The sequence below is a fragment of the Macaca fascicularis genome, chromosome 4 (genome assembly GCF_037993035.2).
Source record: "Macaca fascicularis isolate 582-1 chromosome 4, T2T-MFA8v1.1".
Taxonomy (NCBI): domain Eukaryota; kingdom Metazoa; phylum Chordata; class Mammalia; order Primates; family Cercopithecidae; genus Macaca; species Macaca fascicularis.
In genome coordinates this window covers 148,377,910-148,397,432 of record NC_088378.1, presented here as the reverse complement: position 1 = coordinate 148,397,432, position 19,523 = coordinate 148,377,910, and the positions used below count along the sequence as shown (strand labels likewise).

The 19,523-nt window shown below is 43.7% G+C and overlaps 1 protein-coding gene across 17 annotated transcripts in view; it reads right to left on the bottom strand.

Annotated features, from left to right (window-relative positions):
* Positions 1–6,817: 6,817 nt before the first annotated feature.
* KIAA0319 (KIAA0319 ortholog) overlaps positions 6,818–19,523 on the bottom strand; it is a 106,134-nt gene continuing 93,428 nt past the window's right edge. For 12 of the 17 annotated variants that reach the window (XR_012434166.1, XM_005553906.5, XM_074038782.1 and 9 more), the window contains 4 exons: positions 19,368–19,490; positions 17,174–17,264; positions 14,133–14,224; positions 6,818–10,036 (listed from right to left, as the gene is read on the bottom strand). Coding sequence is in view for 16 of the 17 variants with exons in the window: in XM_005553906.5 (XP_005553963.3) it covers positions 9,858–10,036; positions 14,133–14,224; positions 17,174–17,264; positions 19,368–19,490 (485 nt within the window). In the remaining variant the exon portion in view is untranslated. Of the gene's footprint in view, positions 10,037–10,942; positions 11,291–14,132; positions 14,225–17,173; positions 17,265–19,367; positions 19,491–19,523 lie in introns of those variants that run through there. The other 5 variants (XM_074038777.1, XM_065544358.2, XM_074038778.1 and 2 more) reach the window with 3 other exon arrangements.

Sequence of the window (19,523 nt, the reverse complement as noted above, 5' to 3'; positions counted from 1 at the left end):
CCTGTTGCTCCTAGGGTTACAGACTTGCACAGCACGTTACTGTATTGAATACTGTAGGCAGTTGTAAGACAATGGCAAGTATTTATGTATATAAACATTAAAAAGGTACAGTAAAAATCGAGTATAAAAGATATAAAAACTACACTTGTATAAGGCACTTACCATGAATGCAGCTTGCAGAACTGGAAGCTGAGTCAGTGAGTGAGTGGTGAGTGAATGTGAAGCCCTAGGACATACCCTGCACACTACTATAGACTTTACAAACACTCTACACTTAGGCTACACTAAATTTATTAAATAATATTTTTCTTTCTTCAATAATAAATTACCCTTAGCTTACTATAACTTTTTACTATATAAATTTTTAAAAATTTTTAACTTTTTGACTCTTTTTTGATCACACTTAGCTTAAAGCACAAACTAATTGCAGAACTGTATAAAAATATATTCTTTCTTTATATCCTTGTTCCACAAACTTCTTTGTATTTTAAAATTTTTTTAAACTTTTTTGTTAAAAACTAAGACACAATTACACACATTAGCCTAGGCCTACAAAGGGTCAGATTCATGGATGTTTCTGTCTCCCACCTCCTCATCTTGCCCTGCTGGAAGGTCTTCAGGGGCAATAACACGCAGGGACAGCTGGGCCCAGTGGCTCACAGCTGTAATCCCAGCATTTCAGGAGTCTGGGGCAGGCAGATCGCTTGAGCCCAGGAATTTAAGACCAGCCTGGGCCGAGCGCGGTGGCTCAAGCCTGTAATCCCAGCACTTTGGGAGGCCGAGACGGGCGGATCACGAGGTCAGGAGATCGAGACCATCCTGGCTAACACGGTGAAACCCCGTCTCTACTAAAAAAATACAAAAAAAAACTAGCCGGGCGAGGTGGCGGGCGCCTGTAGTCCCAGCTACTCGGGAGGCTGAGGCAGGAGAATGGCGCAAAACCCGGGAGGCGGAGCTTGCAGTGAGCTGAGATCCGGCCACTGCACTCCAGCCTGGGCGACAGAGCGAGACTCCATCTCCAAAAAAAAAAAAAAAAAAAAAAAGACCAGCCTGGGCAACATGGTGAAACCCTGTCTCTACAAAAAATACAAAAATTAGCCAGGTATGGTGGCACATACCTGTCGTCTCACCTACTCAGGAGGCTGAGGCGGGAGGATCACTTGAGCCCGGGAAGTCAAGGCTGCAGTGAGCCGTGACTGCACCACTGCACTCCAGCCTGGGTGACAAGGTGAGACCCTGACTCAAAAAAAAAAAAAAAAAAAAAAAAAAATGCATGGAGCTAGGATAACAAGGCGCTAGGAATCTTCTTCTGGAACACTTCCTGAAGGACCTACCTGAGGTTCTTATGAGTTGTCATGCATCAGAAATATGTCCATGGTAGTTGGCTTGCTTTCCTTTTTCATCATAGATTTGCTTGTAAGCAGATAATGCACAAAGAACATTCGTCTCTGTTAATGAAACCCTTTTGGTGTTGAGGGGCCCATGTTTTCAAAATTTTTAAGGCACTTACTGAGGTCTGCAAAAACTTCTCAACTCTTCACTGTGCATTTTCATGGCGATTCTTTTTCTTCTCCTGCAGTTTTTTCTTCCTTGCCTCTTCCTCAGGTATGTGTTCCTGTTCCAGTTCCAACAACTCCTCATTAGTCAGTTCCTCAGGAACCACCCGTAGGAGCTCCTCAATGTCGTCCTCTTCCACCCCCAGGTTAAAATTGTTTGCTGTCTCAACCACAGCCTTGTTGATTTTTGCAACCTCCTTGTCCTTGGCAAATCCTTTGAAGTCACGGATGAGCCTCTTGAGTGTCTTCTTCCAGATGTCATTTATACATTCCTTGGTAACATCACCCCAAGCCCAAGCAAGGGTCCTGATGGAGTCATAGATGTAATCCTTTCAGAATTGTATCAGCGTCTTTTCTGTGTCTTCCTTTGTTGCAATAATAACCTGAGCAAAGCTTCTTCTCATCTGGCAGTGGGCCTCAAAAGCTGCTATAACTCCTTGATCCATTGGTTGGTAGTCCTTAATTTCTTGTTTCAAGATCAGTCACTTGATGTGGCTGGCCTCTTACCAGCAACAATAGCCATGGATTTTGTATGCTCAGGGACTGTGACGAACAAAGCAACACAAGATTAACTGAAGCACAAGAGGAAATAATGCGATCAAGAGGCACAGTAAATAAGACAGGTTTATACTGCTGGTATAACCCAGTATTTTGTTTGTTTGGTTTTGTTTTTGAGACAGGGTCTCACTCTGTCATCTAGGCTGGAGTGCACCGGCACCATCAGGGCTCACTGTAGCCTTGACCTCCTGGGCTCAGGAGATCCTCCTACCCCAGCCTCTTGAGTAGCAGAGACTACAGGCATTCGCCACCTCACCCAGCTAACTTTTAAACATGTTTTTTATAGAGATGGGGTCTTACCGTGTTGTCTAGGCTGGTCTCAAACTCCTGGTCTCAGGCAATCCTCCAGCCTCAGCCTCCCAAAGTGCTGGGATTATAGGAGTGGGCTACTGCACCCAGCCACATACTGTTTTACAATAAACTGTTCTTAAGTAGAAGGAGTACACTGTAAAGTAACAATGAAAAGTACAATATAATAAATACATAAACCAGTAGCATAGTCACTTATTAAGTATTATATACTGTATGTAATTGTATGTGCTATACTGTTATACAATTGAGAATGCAGGTTTGTTTACACCAGCATCACCACAAACGTGAGTAATGCATTGGGCTGCATTGGACTTTTTGATGGCTACAGCATCACTAGGTGACAGGAACTTTTCAGCTCCATTATCTCATGGGTCCATAAATCATATATACAGTCCATCATTGACAGAAACGTCGCTATGCCAGGCATGACCATATAAGCCTATGTGCTCTCTTCCTGCTGCAATAAAGTCTCAGTCCTGTAACTCTGGGTTCATCACCTTTAGGAGGACAGAGGTGATAATACTCTCCATGTAGGCTTCAAATAAAGGAAGCTTTGCTGCTCACTTATCAACTCAGAAAGAGCAGCTCTAGGGACCAATTAGTTGGAAAAATGGTGACTTTGTTTCTTTTTTTTTTTTCCTTTCTTAACTTTGTTCCTGATTTTAATGGAAATGCTTATTTCACTGTTGATCACGTGGATCTGGCCTGCCTTCTGAACATCTTTTAATTTTGAAATAATTATAAATTCATAAGAAGTTGCAAAGACAATGCATAAGTCACCCAGTGGTTCGCTTATTACCTATGTAATATAATATCAAAACCAGGAAACTGATACCAGTGCAAAACTTAATCCAGGCCTGATTCCAGTTTCACTCATTTTTATGTGCACTCATTTGTATGTGAGTGTTTGTATTGCTCTACCTAATTTGATCACATCAATAGTTAGATTTGTGTAGGCACCACCTGAATCAAGATACAGAACTGTTTCATCTGTACCTAGGAAATCCCTGGCAGTACCTCTTCATAACTGACTTTGAAGGTAACTTGGCAAGATTGGTAGCTTTTTTAAACTATCATTTCACTATAATATACATGCAAAAAAAAAAAAAAAAGAGGATACATAATTGAATAAGTGAATCGCTCAGTGAATCCCCAGAAACAACACACTATGTAACGAGCACTCAGAGCAATGAAATACTACCAGCCCCTGCTTGTGGCCCCTTCTGGAATGACTGTTTTTCAGTGAAGTCACTGAGGCTGTAGGTCTCTCTTGAGGATTGAATGTTGGGAAACATCTCATTTTTCCTCTAAGATCAATAGGATAATACTTCACTTTGGGAACCTTTAAAATAAGAGTTTTATGCTAAATCTTAGGCTGATTAAGTTACCTCTGTATACTAGTTTGCTAGTGTTGCTGTAACAGAATACCAGACTGGGTGGCTTAAGCAACAGAAATGTATTTTTCTCAGCGTTCTGGATGCTAGAAGACCGAAATCAAGGTGTCAGCAGGTTTGTTTTCTCCTGATGCCTCTCATCTTGGCTTGTAGATGGCCGCCTTCTTGCCATGTCCTCCCATGATCTTTCCTCTGTGCCTGTGTGCCCCGGATGTCTCTCTGCAGGTCCTAATCTCTTCTAATAAGAAAACCAGTCAATTGGATTAAGACCCACCTTAATGACCTCATTTTACTCATTTTAACTTAATCACCCCTTTAAAGGCTCTATCCCCAAATACATCTGAGGTACTGGGGGTTAGAGCTTCAACCCATGAATTTTGAAGTAATACAATTAATTTAGTTGGCCGGGTGCAGTGGCTCACGCCTGTAATCCCAGCACTTCGGGAGGCCGAGGCCGGTGAATCATTTGAGGTCAGGAGTTCAAGACAAGCCTGGCCAATATGGTGAAACTCTGTCTCTACTAAAAATACAAAAATTAGCCCGGCGTGGTGGTGGACGTCCATAATCCCAGCTACCTGGGAAGCTGAGGCAGGAGAATCACTTGAACTGGGGAGCAGAGGTTGTAGTGAGCTGAGATCACACCACTAAACTCCAGCCTGGGCAACAGAGTGAGGCTCCATCTCAAAACAAAACAAAACAAGAAATAAAATAATCTAGCTCACAACACTGAAAAAATATTTTTAAAAAATCCTTTATTTTCTAGCCAGTCATTGGTGGCTTATGCCTGTAGTCCCAACATTTTGGGAGGCTGAGGCGGGTGGGTCCTTTGAAGCCAGGAGTTCGAGACTAGCCTTGCCAACATGGCGAAACCCTGTTGCCACTAAAAATACAAAAAGTAGCCGAATGTAGTGACACACACATCTGTAATCCCAGCTACTCAGGAGGCTAAGGCACAAGAATCACTTGAACCCAGGAGGCGGAGGTTGCAGTAAATAAGATTGCACCACTGCACTCCAGCCTGGGTAACAGAGCAAGACTGTCTCTAAATAAATAAATAAATATTCCTTTAGTTTCAGTAATGGAAAGTCATCATTGTCGAAATTATAACGATTTTGTTCCTTAGCCTCGTATTTGCGCTTTCAGTAAACTAATACAGAACTCTTACAGGATTGAAGATGATCCAGGAGCCACTTAATTAGTTTAACTACAATACCACTATTCCCATTCTCATACCTCAACAAGCATTTATCTCAGTAAAATTATGTGAACAAACATGAACTTGAAAGAGCCAATCCTTTAAGATGAATCCCCAGTGGTTAACTGGGCCTAAATTTAAAATAGACCTAAGTGGGACCTGGCACTGTAGCTCACACCAGTAATCCCAGCACTTTGGGAGGCAGAGGCAGGTGGATCACTTGAGCCCAGGAGTTTGAGACCAGCCTGGACAGCATAGTGAGACACCGGCCCCCCCACCCCCCCTCCACATCTCTACAAAAATTAGCCCACACCTGAAGTCCCAACTACTCACGAAGCTGAGAGGCAGGAGGATCACTTGAGCCTGGGAGGTCCATGCTGCAGTGAGCCATGATGGTGCCACTGCACTCCAGCCTGGGCAGAGCAAGACCCTGTCTCAAACAAACAAAAAACACCTAAGTGAGCATTTGCTAATTAGATGTCACATACGTGTTCTGAGTTCCCCAAAAAACCCACACCTTTGTTCAATCTGGGGACTCCAGAGCTCACCTGAACCAATCAATCAGCGCTCACCTGCCTTAACCAATCAGGGCCTAGATGTATCAACCAACCAGGCATCCTCTGTATCAACCAACCAGAACTCAGCTACACTGACCAATCAGAACTAAGCAAGTTTCAATCCTTCCTTTACATGTGAACCTGATTGGAAACCTGGCTGGAATGTTGCTATAAATCCAGAACCCTTGCTTTGTTTTTTGAAACACATCTTTGTTTTACACAGAAGGCCGTATCTCTGTGATTTGGAAGCTGTTCACAGCAATAAAGTCTCTTTCCTTCAAATTCCTTTTCAGAGAACTTCTGTTCACAGTTGCTAATGGAGTGAGTGAAAACAGCCTGGAAAGGAAGGAACTACTTCTTGTTTGAGGGGAAATCTCCATACAGTACTACTGTATATGAAACTCCAGAAAATTCAAGCTTATCTCTAGTGATTACCAGGGGAGAGGGGGATTACAAAGAGCCACGAGGAAACTTTTATGGGTAATTATGTTTGTTCAACAGCCTGATTGTGGTCATGGTTTCACAGATGTGCACATCAAAGCATCAAATTGTACTATGTGCAGTTTGCTGTAAGTAAATTATACCTCAATCTGCCTTTTTTTCTTTTTTTTTCTGAGACAGCCTTGTTCTGTGACCTAGGCTGGAGTGCAGTGGCCCAATCTCTGCTCACTGCAACCTCCATACCCAGGGCTCAAGCAATCCTCCCACCTCAGTCTCCTGAGTAGCTGGAACTACAGGCATGTGTCACAATGACCGGCTAAATTTGTGTGTGTGTGTGTGTTTTGAGACAGGATTTGGCTATGTTGCCTAGACTGGTCTCGAACTCCTGGACTCAAGTGATCTACCCGCCTTGGCCTTCCAAAGTGCTGGGATTACAGGCATGAGCCACCACACCCGGCCCTCATTTTAAAAATGGCTTTATTACTGGTAAGAGCTAGATTAGAGGATGTAGCCTTAAGTATACTCTCTCCAGAATCTAATCACCCCACCACACTGCAGGCCTTCTGGCACTAGGGACAGACTGCCTGTTAATAGCAGAGAACCACCCACGCAGAGGAAGGCGAGCTGACTGAGCATGCTCAGTTCTTCCCAAACACTTGTCTTTCCACAGGGAAGGAGCAGGGCATGTTAGTCCAGCCTTCTGCAAATTTTTTTCTTTCTGTAAAGGGCCAGATAGTAAATAGTGTAGGCTTTGCAGGTAACGTAAGAACAGCCATAGATAATACATAAATGAGTGAATGTGGATATGTTCCAATAAAACTTTATTTATGAACACAAATCTGAATTTCATATAGTTCACATGTTTCAATTTTTTTTTTATTTTTAACCATTTGAAAACATGAGACCCGCTTTTCAGCTCATGGGGCATGCACACACAGGCTGCAGGCCACAGTTTGCTGACCCATACTCAAGGGAAATCCCTCTACACCCAAACATAAAGAAAACAAATTTCCCCCTAAAAATAAGCATTACAGAAAATACAGACACCTTTATTTAGATTAGTGTATATATTTAATAGTGTGATATTAGAAATACCTTGTCAACACATAGGGAAAAATAATACATTTTAAGCAATAAAACCAAGATTCAAACAATCCATGATAGCTTTGTCACACAAAAACAATGGTAGTCACTCTCCTCCCGGTGCACAAAGCGTGGCATCACTGGCTTGTTGAGTGGTACATTTTCTTACCTCGCTGCATGTTTTTCAGATAGTTCTTTAGTCATACACATGCTTAGCCCTGTAATGCCATGGGTATGAATCCTCCTTCATGGAATGTAAACCAGCGACTCAAATGTCTGTTATCCTGTAAGCCCTACAAACACCCACTCCCATATTCTAGGGTCTGTTTTTCTCTGTCCAAAGCTCTTAGGGGGCTTTATCTCCCAAAGACCCTCAATGATAAGCAGTCCACCATGAAGAACGCTGGCTGGTCATTCCATCTCGTGCTTTGTTCTGATGAGAAATGGGGTAACAAGATAGGACCCACTTTCCGATCATTACTGTGCTGTTTGATTTCTCAGAGATTCAAGATCCTTCTGTGATGGAAGGATCAGAGAGGCCAGGCTGAGATGGCCAAGGACAGAAGAGGAGGAGGGGCAGGAGAAGTCCATTGCAAACTTAGAGGGAGGGTGTGATCCACAGGAGACTGTACAGGCCATCTCTCCCTCTGTCCTTGGCTCTCTGGACCCATTAAAAGGAATTCCTCTTAGTCCTGGGAAGAGAACTTTCAGGTGGCCCAAAAGTTCCACCAGAATTTGCCCTCTATCCATCAAGGCAGGAGTTCTTTGTGTAGTGGAAAGCAGAACACTACAGTTTTAAAAATTTGCTTTCAGTGCTTAGATCCACTACATCTTGGCCGTGACCTCTGGCAAGCTACTTAACCTCTCTGGGCCTTCAGAGGGCTATCTGCAATATAAGAATAATAATATCTCCTCTTCAAGGTTGATTATAAGGATCAACTGAGTATGTAAAATGCATATGTTATGTACATAAAGTGGTAAATGTTCACTCCCTTCTTCCTCATTATGCCCAATGACTTCACATTTGGGCTGCTGTCCCCTATGCCAGACATTCACATTTGCATGCAAAAAACCATAACCCTGGTCACTTGATAAGGCAGATTCTAGGCTTATGAAGCTCAATACTGGTTAAAAAAAAAAAATCACATTTTCCTTCTAACACTATAGACAGTTTTGAATTGGCTAGTTATACAGAAAGTGTAGGCATAAGCAATTATTTTAAAAATAAAATGACACACTTTTTAGTTCTGCCTTTCCGCAGTAAATTACAATAAGTAAAAATAAGATGGTCCCATGAGGATGAATACTCCAGGAGATGACAAAAGCACCTAAAAGCTGAATTTTTTTTAGGAGCCCATGGGGAAGATTTTCTCTGGCACTCCTGCCCTGGTGGTTGAAATACCTTGCTTCTTAATCAGCAATGCAATCCTAGTTTTCCCATGTGTTACAAAAGCGTTGTGCAACAGGATATTGTTTAGGTGTGGTTACACTTGGTACCACAACACTGGTTCTATCTCTCATTCTAATCTTCCCACAAAGAATGCCAAGGGCGCCACCAAGGCCACCAGCCTCGGGACCAAGGGTGGATGGGGAAGTACCCTGAACCAGTCAACGTAGCAGGCTGCAATTAACTCCAGTTAATTGCTCTGGAGTACTGCTTTGTGGGTGGGAATGTTTTAATTGTCTTTCATGTTTGAAATAAGATTTATTCGGTAGAAAAACTTAAATGTATTTTTAAACATAGGAAGTGAATACACCTATGTCAAGTTATTTTGGAAAGTACCTGTCGGGGACCAGAGTATCATAACCACGCCATCCAAGTTAAGACTGACTGTATTTTAGAGTTTTGGAATATATACACAATTGTCCTATCTATGGCAGTCCAAATGCACAGCCTACAGAACATAATAAACGTTTAATGAATTAATCACTTCTATTGCATTTAATGTAAACTGGGGCTCAGTTTACATTAGAGAACAAGACTGCTAAACAACACCCAGAGGAGTCACTGTAGTTTTTCTTAAAGATAATGTTACAATGCTACCTTCAACCTACACGGCATTAAGCTCCTCCTCCCCTTTCTATTGCCTCAGTCCTTAGAATATGATTCTTCCTTAGCTCTTGAATGGCCAACAGCTGCTCTCTTGAGAGAGCTGAAAACTGCCATTGACACAGCACAGAATTGAAAACCAGGAGGGCTTTGCACTGTGTGAGTGTTGCCGTCAGCACAGAAAACTTGCTACACGCAAGACTCTCCGTCCCTCCACAGAAGATGACCTGTGCCTCTTAGATAAGCTATTATAACATACACAGCCATCTGACTGCAGGTGCTACAAGATAAACCATGTTTAGAATGCTGTTCCTTAGAGGCAATCACAGTGGCTAAGAGAGAAACCATCCCTCTTTAAATCCTTATTTAATTCACCTTCTCTAAGGTTCTACGGATAGAAATAGTTTTTCATCTTTAACATGAGATTGTGCCAGCTACAAAAACACAAAACTCTTTTAAGTATGTACCTTACAATTTCACCCAGCCTTTATCTCTATTAGCAAGCATCTCGGTTAAAAGAGCAACGTTTTTGTTTTGTTTTGTGCCTTCAAAAACCGGTCTTTTAGTACGTGGGGATACACATCTAGCCCACTGGGGAAGGAGGTCAATGAACTATTCTAAAAGAGTGGGTTTTGTGCTGTAACTCCCACTGACTGGTCCTGGATTCAAGGATTCCTATGGGGTCCTTCCACTTTACAATGGACTGCGCCATTATCTGTCCTTTGAGCAATAACTGAAGGAAGCTCCATTTCTGATGGAACCATTCATGGAAACCTTTGGATTCCCTCTCTCCATCTTTTCTCGGCTGAAGATTGTGTCCTGGTCGCTGTCAAACTCAGATTCGGATACCATCAGGCTGGAGTTGTGCTCTGTGCTTCGGTGCTTGATACCTAGAGAGAAGCACAGAAGCATCTGAGGAGAAATGCCATGATTTGCTTCCAGCTGTCAGTCGTTCTGGTTGCAGGTCCTGTGATGAGCACGGAGTGGTGCTCTCCGCACCTTGAAAGCAATCACTCAAAACAGCAGGCGGTTTGGGTTTCCCAGCAAGTAATTGCAGGGGCTTTGATGCCTCACCTGAGCTTCTGCCCCAGCTTTGACGCTCGCCAGTTGCTTGACCCTGGGCAAGATACCTAACCTCTCTGAGCTTTCAGTCTCCTCCTCTATTCAATTGGAAGATAAAGCATCTACCCCATGAGTTTATGGTGAGGATTAAGTGAAATCGTGCATGTAATGCTCTCTTGGCCCAGCCATTAGTACATTGTAAGCATCCAACAAATGAAAGCTTCTGTGATTTTACCATTTGGTTAATATAATTTTGGTAGAATATTTGATTTCAGGGGGTCAACCTAAGAGACAGAACAGGTATAAGATTCAATTCCTACTCTCAAAGGATTTATGGTGTCTAGCTAGGGGTTTAAGACATAGACTTGGCTGGGCCTGGTGGCTCATGCCTATAATCCCAGCCCTTTGGGAGGCTGAGGTGGGAGGATCACTTGAGGCCAGGAGTTCGAGGGTATATGATCGTGTTGCTATGCTCTAGCCTGGGTAACAGAGCAAGACCCTGTCTCAGGAAAAAAAAAAAAAAAAGAAAAGGCATAGACTCATGAAAAGATGGCGCATAACAGGTAAGATATTTTTTAAATTGTATATGAATTAGGAAATAAGCACATGTACTTATGGCTGGGGTTGCTTCAGTGATGTTTCCCGTAGGGTGATGTTGTAGAACTTTCTCCTTAGTTCGGATAAAACCAGGCTCTTGTCACACTAGCAGGAAGGATTAGGCTCGCGGACACACAGAAGGGTGAAAAAAATTGAATTTATTGGGTAAAAAGGAAACAAAAACTCTCAGCAAATAGAGAGGGGGTCATGCCAACAACCTCCTGCCTCACAGACTGAATCCCAAGTTACCACACAGGAACTGCAGAGGCCAGGCTCCTCCCCACTGCAAATGACGTGAACCTCCTGTGGCTCCACCCCCTTTCCCCAGTGTGCAGGTGGACATTATTTAGAGAGAATCAGCTGGGAAAGGGCAGGGCCTTCATCGGGGACCAGCAGTCCGGTTTTTCAGCCTTCAGGCTGTTTTAGGCTTGGAGGTGCGGTTTCACCAGGGACCCTTGGCTGTCTCCTGTCTCTATCAGTGAGATCTGAAGAAGAGAATTTAGACAGGAGGACAGTGGAAGGGCATGGAGTACGCAGAAGCATCCAGGGATATTTAGAAAAAAACTAGTTTGTTTGGAGCAAATGATTCATGTAGGAAATAATGAAGGAGAGGCTGGAGAGAGGCAGGAACCTCACAGAAAAGCACATGAATACAAAGTAAACCATGAAGTTTGGATTTTATCCTGTAAGCAGAGAAATGACACTATTAAAATGTTGTTCTGAGATATTAATAAAACCACAGCATGCAGGATGGAAGCTGGACAGTAGACATAGAGGCTGCTGTGGTCTGAATGTTTGCACCCCCACAAATTCATGCGTTGAAATCTAACGCCTAAATGGTGGTACCAAGAGGTGAGGCCTTTGGGTGGTGATCGAATGGGATTAGTGCTCACACAAAAGAGGCACCAGAGGCCAGGCGCGGTGGCCCACACTTGTAATCTCAGCACTTTGAGAAGCCGAGGCGGGTGGATCACTTGAGGTCAGGAGTTTGAGACCAGCCTGGCCGACATGAAGAAACCCTGTCTCTACTAAAAATACAAAAAAGATTAGCTGGGCATGGTGGCAGGTGCCTGTAATCCCAGCTACTTGGGAGGCTGAGGCATGAGAATTGCTTGAACCTGTGAGGCATAGGTTGCAGTGAGCTGAGATTGTGCCACTGCATTCCAGTCTGGGGGATAGAGCGAGACTGTGTCTCAAAAAAAAAAAAAAAAAAAAAAAAAAGAAGCATCAGAGGCTGCCTTGCCCTTTACACCATGTGAGGACGCAGTGAGGAGGCACCAACTATGAGGAAGTAGCCCTGCCCAGATGCTGAATTCACCTTCCCAGCCTCCAGAACTGTGGGTAATAAGTATCTGTTGTTCATAAACCTCCTTGTCTGCAGCATTTTGTTAGAGCAGCCCAAACGGACCAAGGCAGAGGCAGTGCAATGTAGAGGAAGAGCCCGGCCTACACCCCACCTTCAGCACTCACCAGCTATGTTACTTGGGCAAGTTGCTAAACTTTCCTTTGCCTCAGTTTCCTCTTGTGTAAAATGGGGATAATCATTGCACATACCTCATACAGCTATGGGTAGGATTAGAATTCAATGGGTAAAGTACTTCAGATGTGTTTAGTATATATTTGACATTAAATACCTGTTTATTATTATTATTACTATTAGTTCACAGGTGAAACAGTAAGGACCTGAACTGGGGTGGTGATAATAATGATGAGGAAAGAGGACAAGAGTCTACAAGGTGCGGGTGTCTGGAATGGGGGGCAGTGTGTGTGGAGCACCAGCGACTGAGGTTTCAAACTGGGGCAATGAGAATGGGGGTTCTATGAATAGAAACGGGAATGTCAGAAGGATGAGTGTATTTTAAGACAAAGGTGGGTGATATAATGCAACCTAAAGCACACTGAGCTCTTAGGTAAAAGTCACCATAATACTTCTGATATGCAATGCAGATGGTGAGCACTCAATGTATGCTACTATTTGTTCTTCCTGTGAGGCTCTTCCTGCCAAAGCCCTGTTAGCTACACTCTCTGTACACGATCAGTCATTCGGACCTGAGTGTTCCTACCCGGCGTCATCCATGCATTGGTAGAACTCCTTGCGCTCCAGTATAATTATCCTCCCACAGGCTGCGAGCTCCTGTAAAGGCAGGCTCTGTGCTTCCTCCTCTCCCAGTCTCCAGGGCCTAACCCAGTGCCTGTGCACAGGGTAGGCATTCAACACTCACTGTGAACAATGTTTTGCACCTCATAACTCTGAAAAAGATTATATCTTCCATAAAAATTAACTTAGTCATAAGCCCAGAATTATGGAAAACCTATAGAATCGGTGTTTAGCAGCCTCAGAGGGCCAGAGAAGTTTTACTAAGTATGCAACAGTTAATAAACGAGAATGAAAAAGTTAACCGAGGTGGGCAAGTGGTGCTCCTAAGCATAGGGATCAATACGCTTTGTGAAGAAAGTCAATTTTCTGTAAAGCCTTTGTGTCCATCTATATCAATGGCTAATTAGATAATACAGCTGCTGAAAAATGTTAGGCTTTAAAGTCCAAATGTCCTCTTGCTGCATTTCTGTCCTAGCAGACCTGAAGGGAACAGCATTCAGAGCTGAGCTGAGGGAGTATCTTCAACTGCCCCCCACCCTCCAACCAGGAGTAGGAAAAAAAGCAGATGCTGGGGACACCTCTGGTTAAAAAGCAGTCTTTGCCCTGTGGTCATTGGTAGGTGCCCAGCTGATAACATTTCATATCCCTCAACCATTAATGCCTCAAAGCATCATGCCAAAATTTCATTAAATTTGTAATGAACCTACTGCCTCCTGCCCCCACCCCCGCATTAGCACATCCTCAGGATTGATGAAGGTTATTTTTCTTTTTCTTTCTTGAGACAGAGTCTCAGTCTGTAGCCCAAGCTGGAGTGCAGAGGTGCAATCTCAGCTCACCGTAACCTCCACCTCCCAGCCTCAAGCTATTCTTCTGCCTCAGCCTCCCGAAGAGCTGGGACTACAGGCGCACACCACCACGCCTGGCTTTTTTTTTTTTTTTCGGTATTTTTTCAGTAGAGATGGTTTCACCATGTTGCCCAGGGTGGTCTCGAACTACTGAGCTCAGGCGATCCATCTGCCTCGGCCTCTCAAAGTGCTGGGATTACAGGCGTGAGCCACCGTGCCCGGCCTGAAGGTTGTTTGTCATCACAGAATCCCACCCTCACTCTTCCTTCCCAATTAAAGTGCTGACTCCAGCGGATCGTTCTCCCTGGATCCAAGTTAGCCCTCAGGCATACCTAGGGTAAATCAAGGAAAGGTGCCAGGCAGTCATTCTGGAGACTGTCTTACCATATTTGGGCCTCAGTTCCATTCTTTCCTGTTCATCCATGTTATCCAGGATGGTGTACTTTGTTTTTTTCCTGATTTTAGTCCTTTTTTGTCTGAAAGGAACAATGAAAACTCAACTCAGATCTTTAGAAAGGTAACTGAGATCTAGGATTTAACGCACAGTAAAGACACTAAAGGAAACATTTTGCCTTTGTGATGTGATAGTTGGCATCTTTTATTAAAGAAACATACGCAAGGCCAGGTCAGAGCGCAGAGGGGCATTATGCATCTTGGAGAAACCCATTTCGGGGTATAAACAGCCCCATCACTCTTGCCCACCTATCGACAGGTCTCAGCTAAGCCTCAGGCTGCAGTGCCAGGGACCTTCAGTGCAATTCTCAACACCTGTGTGTTGGCCCAGGGAGCTGTTCTTCATGAGTAATTCCTTATTCAGAAGAGCCTGGACGAGCAAATGTTCCCCTGAACCTATACCACCCTGCAATGTCCAACGCTACAGTAATGAAAAGGTGTCATGAACTAGCAATCAGAAAAAAATAGCAAAAATTATAATATATTCCCACAATTAATTAGCAACAGCTGCTCCCCATCTTTTTCTTTTTTTTTCCCCTCAACACATGAACATTAGGCTGGTCCCATGTGCCTCATCCTGTGTACAGAGATTATTTGGAAATACACACCCAGACCACGTGAAGGCATGTAGAGAACAAAACAGTAATTTCACAGTATAAAAGCAATTTTCTGAGAGCATGATGATCAGAAGCATGGCTCTCAATTTAGCACTTACTAGCTGGTGATTTAGAGAAAATTATTTGAGACTTTTGTGCCTCCATGTCCTCACTTGTAAAATGGGAGTAAGAATAGTCCCTGTCTCACATGGTTGATGAGAGGACTAAATAAGATAATACATACAAAGCACTTAGCCAATAATCACAATGGCAAATACTTCATACATGTTCACAGTTATCACTACTAGCATCATCATCTTCTACTTGATAGACATGTCACAAAGCTGAAGATGTTTAATGCCATGCACAGTAGGGTCACATATGGCTCTGGGAAAACTTAACGGGATTTAGGCCTCTAAGTGCCTGCACCTGGCTCCCTTTCACCAGTCAATTTTGGGAACGTAATCACAAAACTAAAATAATCTATAAGTGATTTCTGAAAAATAACTATTAAAATATAGTTTTTTTTTTAGATGGAGTTTTGCTTTTGTCACCCAGGCTGGAGTGCAATGGTGCGATCTCAGCTCACTGCAACCTCTGCCTTCCAGGTTCAATCGATTCTCCTGTCTCAGGTAGCTGGGATTACAGGCATGCGCCACCACGCCTGGCTAATTTTGTATTCTTAGTAGAGACAAGGTTTCTCCATGTTGGCCAGGTTGGTCTCAAACTCCTGACCTCAAGTGATCCACCCACCTTGGCCTCCCAAAGTGCTGAGGTTACAGGCGTGAGCCACCTCGCCCAGATTAAAATATACGTTTTTTAAAAATCACACCTTTTGAGAGCAGTTACAGTGTTTCACATGAAAGAGTGGGCCTGATGCTCCCTTCCAGGACAGAGGGTTGAGCATGGGGTTCTGGAAGGTTTGGCCAATGAGGTTGCTTGAGACTTCTCAGAGGTCAGCTCCATGGAAAAAGGAAACACCTAAAGCAAAAGTTCTCTTTGGCGGTGTTATTGCCTCACTTACAGTTTCAAATTTATTTAAAACAATTCAGGTGGATTAGATTATTGCTTTACATAATGAAAATAATCAAAATCTACCATTTGGAACAGTATACTTCCAGAACTCCTTCCTCTACTGAGACCTGTAAGGCCACTTAGCTACTTGTGAGACATATATATATATATATATACACATCTGTATGCATGTTTTCATCACGGTTCCTGGCTAATAACTCCCACGGCCCTTGTTACAATGCTGGGGCACTTTAGGCCTCAGAAAACAGAATGTCCCTCTCTCTGACCTTCTCCTGCCTTCCTTTCACCTGCTCTTTATTCTCTCCAAAGCAAGAACCTTCCCCTGCCTTTCTGTCTCGGAGCCGGCTGTAAAGACATTCTCTGACCTACTTTGTCTGATTACAGGTCATAAAATGCTCATTTCAGAAAGAGTTCTGCCTCCTACCCAGGAGGATGGAGTGCTTTACAGAGAGGCCGAGAAGAATCTGGACAGCCCTTGCTGGGCTTCCCCACAGCCTGTTAGTATCACACCATACCCTTTTTGTCCAACTACTTTTCTATAAATATCCAATGAAGTCTTCATAAAAGGCCCAAGACGACAGGGTTCAGAGAGCCTCTGGACAGCCAAACACGTGGAGGTCCCCAGACAGTGGCATGCCCAGAGAGCACATGGAAGCTCTAGGCCCCTTCCCCATACCTCACCCTATGCATCTCTTCATCTGTATCCCTTGTAATATCCTTTGTAATAAATAACCAATGTGTTTCCTTGAGTTCTTTGAGCCATCCTAGCAAAATAACTGATCCCAAAGAGGGAACTGAGGGACCCAATTTATAGTCAGTCAGAAGCCCAGGTAAAACAACCTGGGGTATGCAACTGGCATCTGAATGGGGTGGGGGGCAGTCTTGGGGACTGAGTCCTTAATTAACCGTGGGATGTGACGCTATCTCCAGGTAGACAGCATCAAAACTGAATTGGAGGACACCCAGCTGGTGTCCACTGCAAAACTGTTGCTTGAATGGTGTGTGCAGAGAAACTCCCAAACACTGGTCACAGAAGTCTTCTGTATTGATTGTGGTTGAGTGAGAAAACAGTACTGCTCTAGTGAATATAATGTAAGACCGATAGAGAATAACATTAGATATGATATAGAATCGTTGACCCTCCTAGAAAACACAAGAGCTTCAGTGAGAAAATGCTGCCTCTAATATTCCATTTATTTAGGCACTTATGCTTTGTGGCAGAAAGTGCATTATAATAATAAACAGTTTAGCAGTTTACCAAGCCCAAGTAAACAATTCCTAAGCTGTCAAAACACACCTAGTATAGGGTCTCTATTTCACGTGAATAAGCACTCTATGTACCTTTTGCAGCAGCAGATGCAAAGCCAAGTGAAACCTCCTGTTAGCACAGTAAGAGTAAAACCCAACACTGTCACATAGAATATACTCCACTCTGAAACACAAGAAAACCAAAGTGGACACAGTTATAGACTATTTGTAGAACAACTTTATTTTGATGACTCATAACAAATATTTCTAAATCCCTACAAGTAAAGGCCACCTGTGGAGTTGATAACATCTCATCAGGCTAGTAGCAGAGCAGAGCAAGGTAAAATACAGATAAATCGAGAACAACCTAAAACTGCCCTGTTTTTATCTACTGGGTTTCAGGACTTCACGGAGTACATATTTCATGCTAACTTGGGAACAGAATAATCAGAAATAAATAAAATTAGTCAATTACGTAGTAGTAATGCCTCTTATATAAACACACATGTATACCACATCAAAATATTCATTCCAGAATGCCAAAAACCACAACCCCCACCCCTGAAAGTTCCGGCTTGGTTTTAATAAAACATCTGTATATCTGTTTATGGCATGAAGACATTTTTCACAGCCAGAGAGCAATTCGGAAACTACTTGACCCTCGTTCCGTCCACATCCTTACAGAAATCTAATGTGAAAAGCGTTCAACGGTAATTCAGAGACAGAGAAGCCCAGGTTAAGTCTACTAGGGAGCAAAGTTTAACTCTATTAGGCTGGGTGCAATGGCTCACGCCTGTAATCCCAACACTTTGGGAGGCCGAGACGGGCAGATGACTTGAGGTCAGGAGTTTGAGGCCAGCCTGACCAACATGGCAAAACCCCGTGTCTACTAAAAATATAAAAATTAGCTGGACATGATGGCACACACCTGTAATACCAGCTACTTGGGAGGCTGAGGCAGGAGAATTGCTTGAACTCAGGAGGTAGAGGCTGCAGTGAGCTGAGATTGTGCTACTGTACTCCAGCCTGGGTGACAGAGCAAGACTCCATCTCAAAAAAAAAAAAAAAAAAAGTTTAACTTTATTAAATGTTATATAATTTCATTGGAATAATGATCCAAGGGCTGGCTATTTTCTGATTTTTTTATAGTATTAAATGGGAATATACTTTGGCAGTCAGCTCTTACTATCTTCGGTGCCAATTATGTCCATCTGGTTCCCCAAACAACAAATTTACTTAGTAGACTGCCATTAAAATACAGTTTTCTCCTCAGAAGGGACCTCAGGGGCGCCAGCTTGCTCTGCTGTGGCTCCAGTTTTTGGTGCCTGCCTGTGTGAACAGCTGGAAGAGTGGGCCAAATTCTCTTCTTTACCTGATTCTAGAAGATCCACACCAGGGGCCACTTCACCAGAAAATCACACTGAGCCTAAGCCAAGGCAGGTGTAACCTGGAACTGCAGCCCATGGCCCAAGCAATTCTTTCTTAGAAATGTCAGCAATAGTGAGCCAATTCTGCTCTGCCAAAGGGGATTTTCTCATCAGGAAGTTTTATGTAAAAGCCTAAACACACCCCAAAAAGTAGATTGTAAGAAGGGTATTAACTCACTACCAAGTGAGCTGGTTCACTTGGCTTCAGGTGGCAAAAGAACCGAATGTTTATAACTGCAAAGCTGGACAGATAGTTCTTTTTTTCTCTCTTTTCTTTTCTTTCCCTCTTTCCCTCACTTCCCTCCCCTCCCTTACCTTCCCCTCCTCTCCCCTCCCTTCCCCTCCTCTCCCCTCCCTTCCCCTCCTCTCCCCTCCCTTTCCCTCCTCTCCCCTCCCTTCCCCTCCTCTCCTCTCCCTTCCCCTCCTCTCCCCTCCCTTCCCTTCCTCTCCCCTCCCTTCTTCCTTTCTTCCATTTTTTTTTTTGAGACAGGGTCTCACTCTGTCCACTCACTGCAGGCTCGACTTCCTGGGCTCAAGCAATTTTCCCACCTCATCCTCCTGAGTAGCTAGGACCACAGGCACACGCAACCACACCCAGTTAATTTTTTAAGACAGGGTCACACTATATTGTCCAGGCTGGTTTGGATCTCCTCTCAAGCAATCCTCCCACCTCAGCCTCCTGAGTAGCAGAGACTACAGGCGTGTATCACCATGCCTGGCTTATTTTGTTATTTTTTGTAAAGGTGAAGTCTCACCATGTTGCCCAGGTTGGTCTCAAATATTGGGCAGATATTTCTGATAACTGAGAATGAGCTGCCTTAAAGCGCCTCACCCAAAGCCTCCTCTATGCCAGAACTCACCACAGTTGCTCTCTCCATCCCAGATATAACGCTGTATGAGGTTCTCCATCCATAGCTGAGAGCAAATGCAGCGTTTCGTGAGGGGGTCACAGTGGCCGTGGCCAGAACATTTCAGAAGGCAACCTGCAAAGAGGTGTGTAGGGCTGAGGTCAGCAT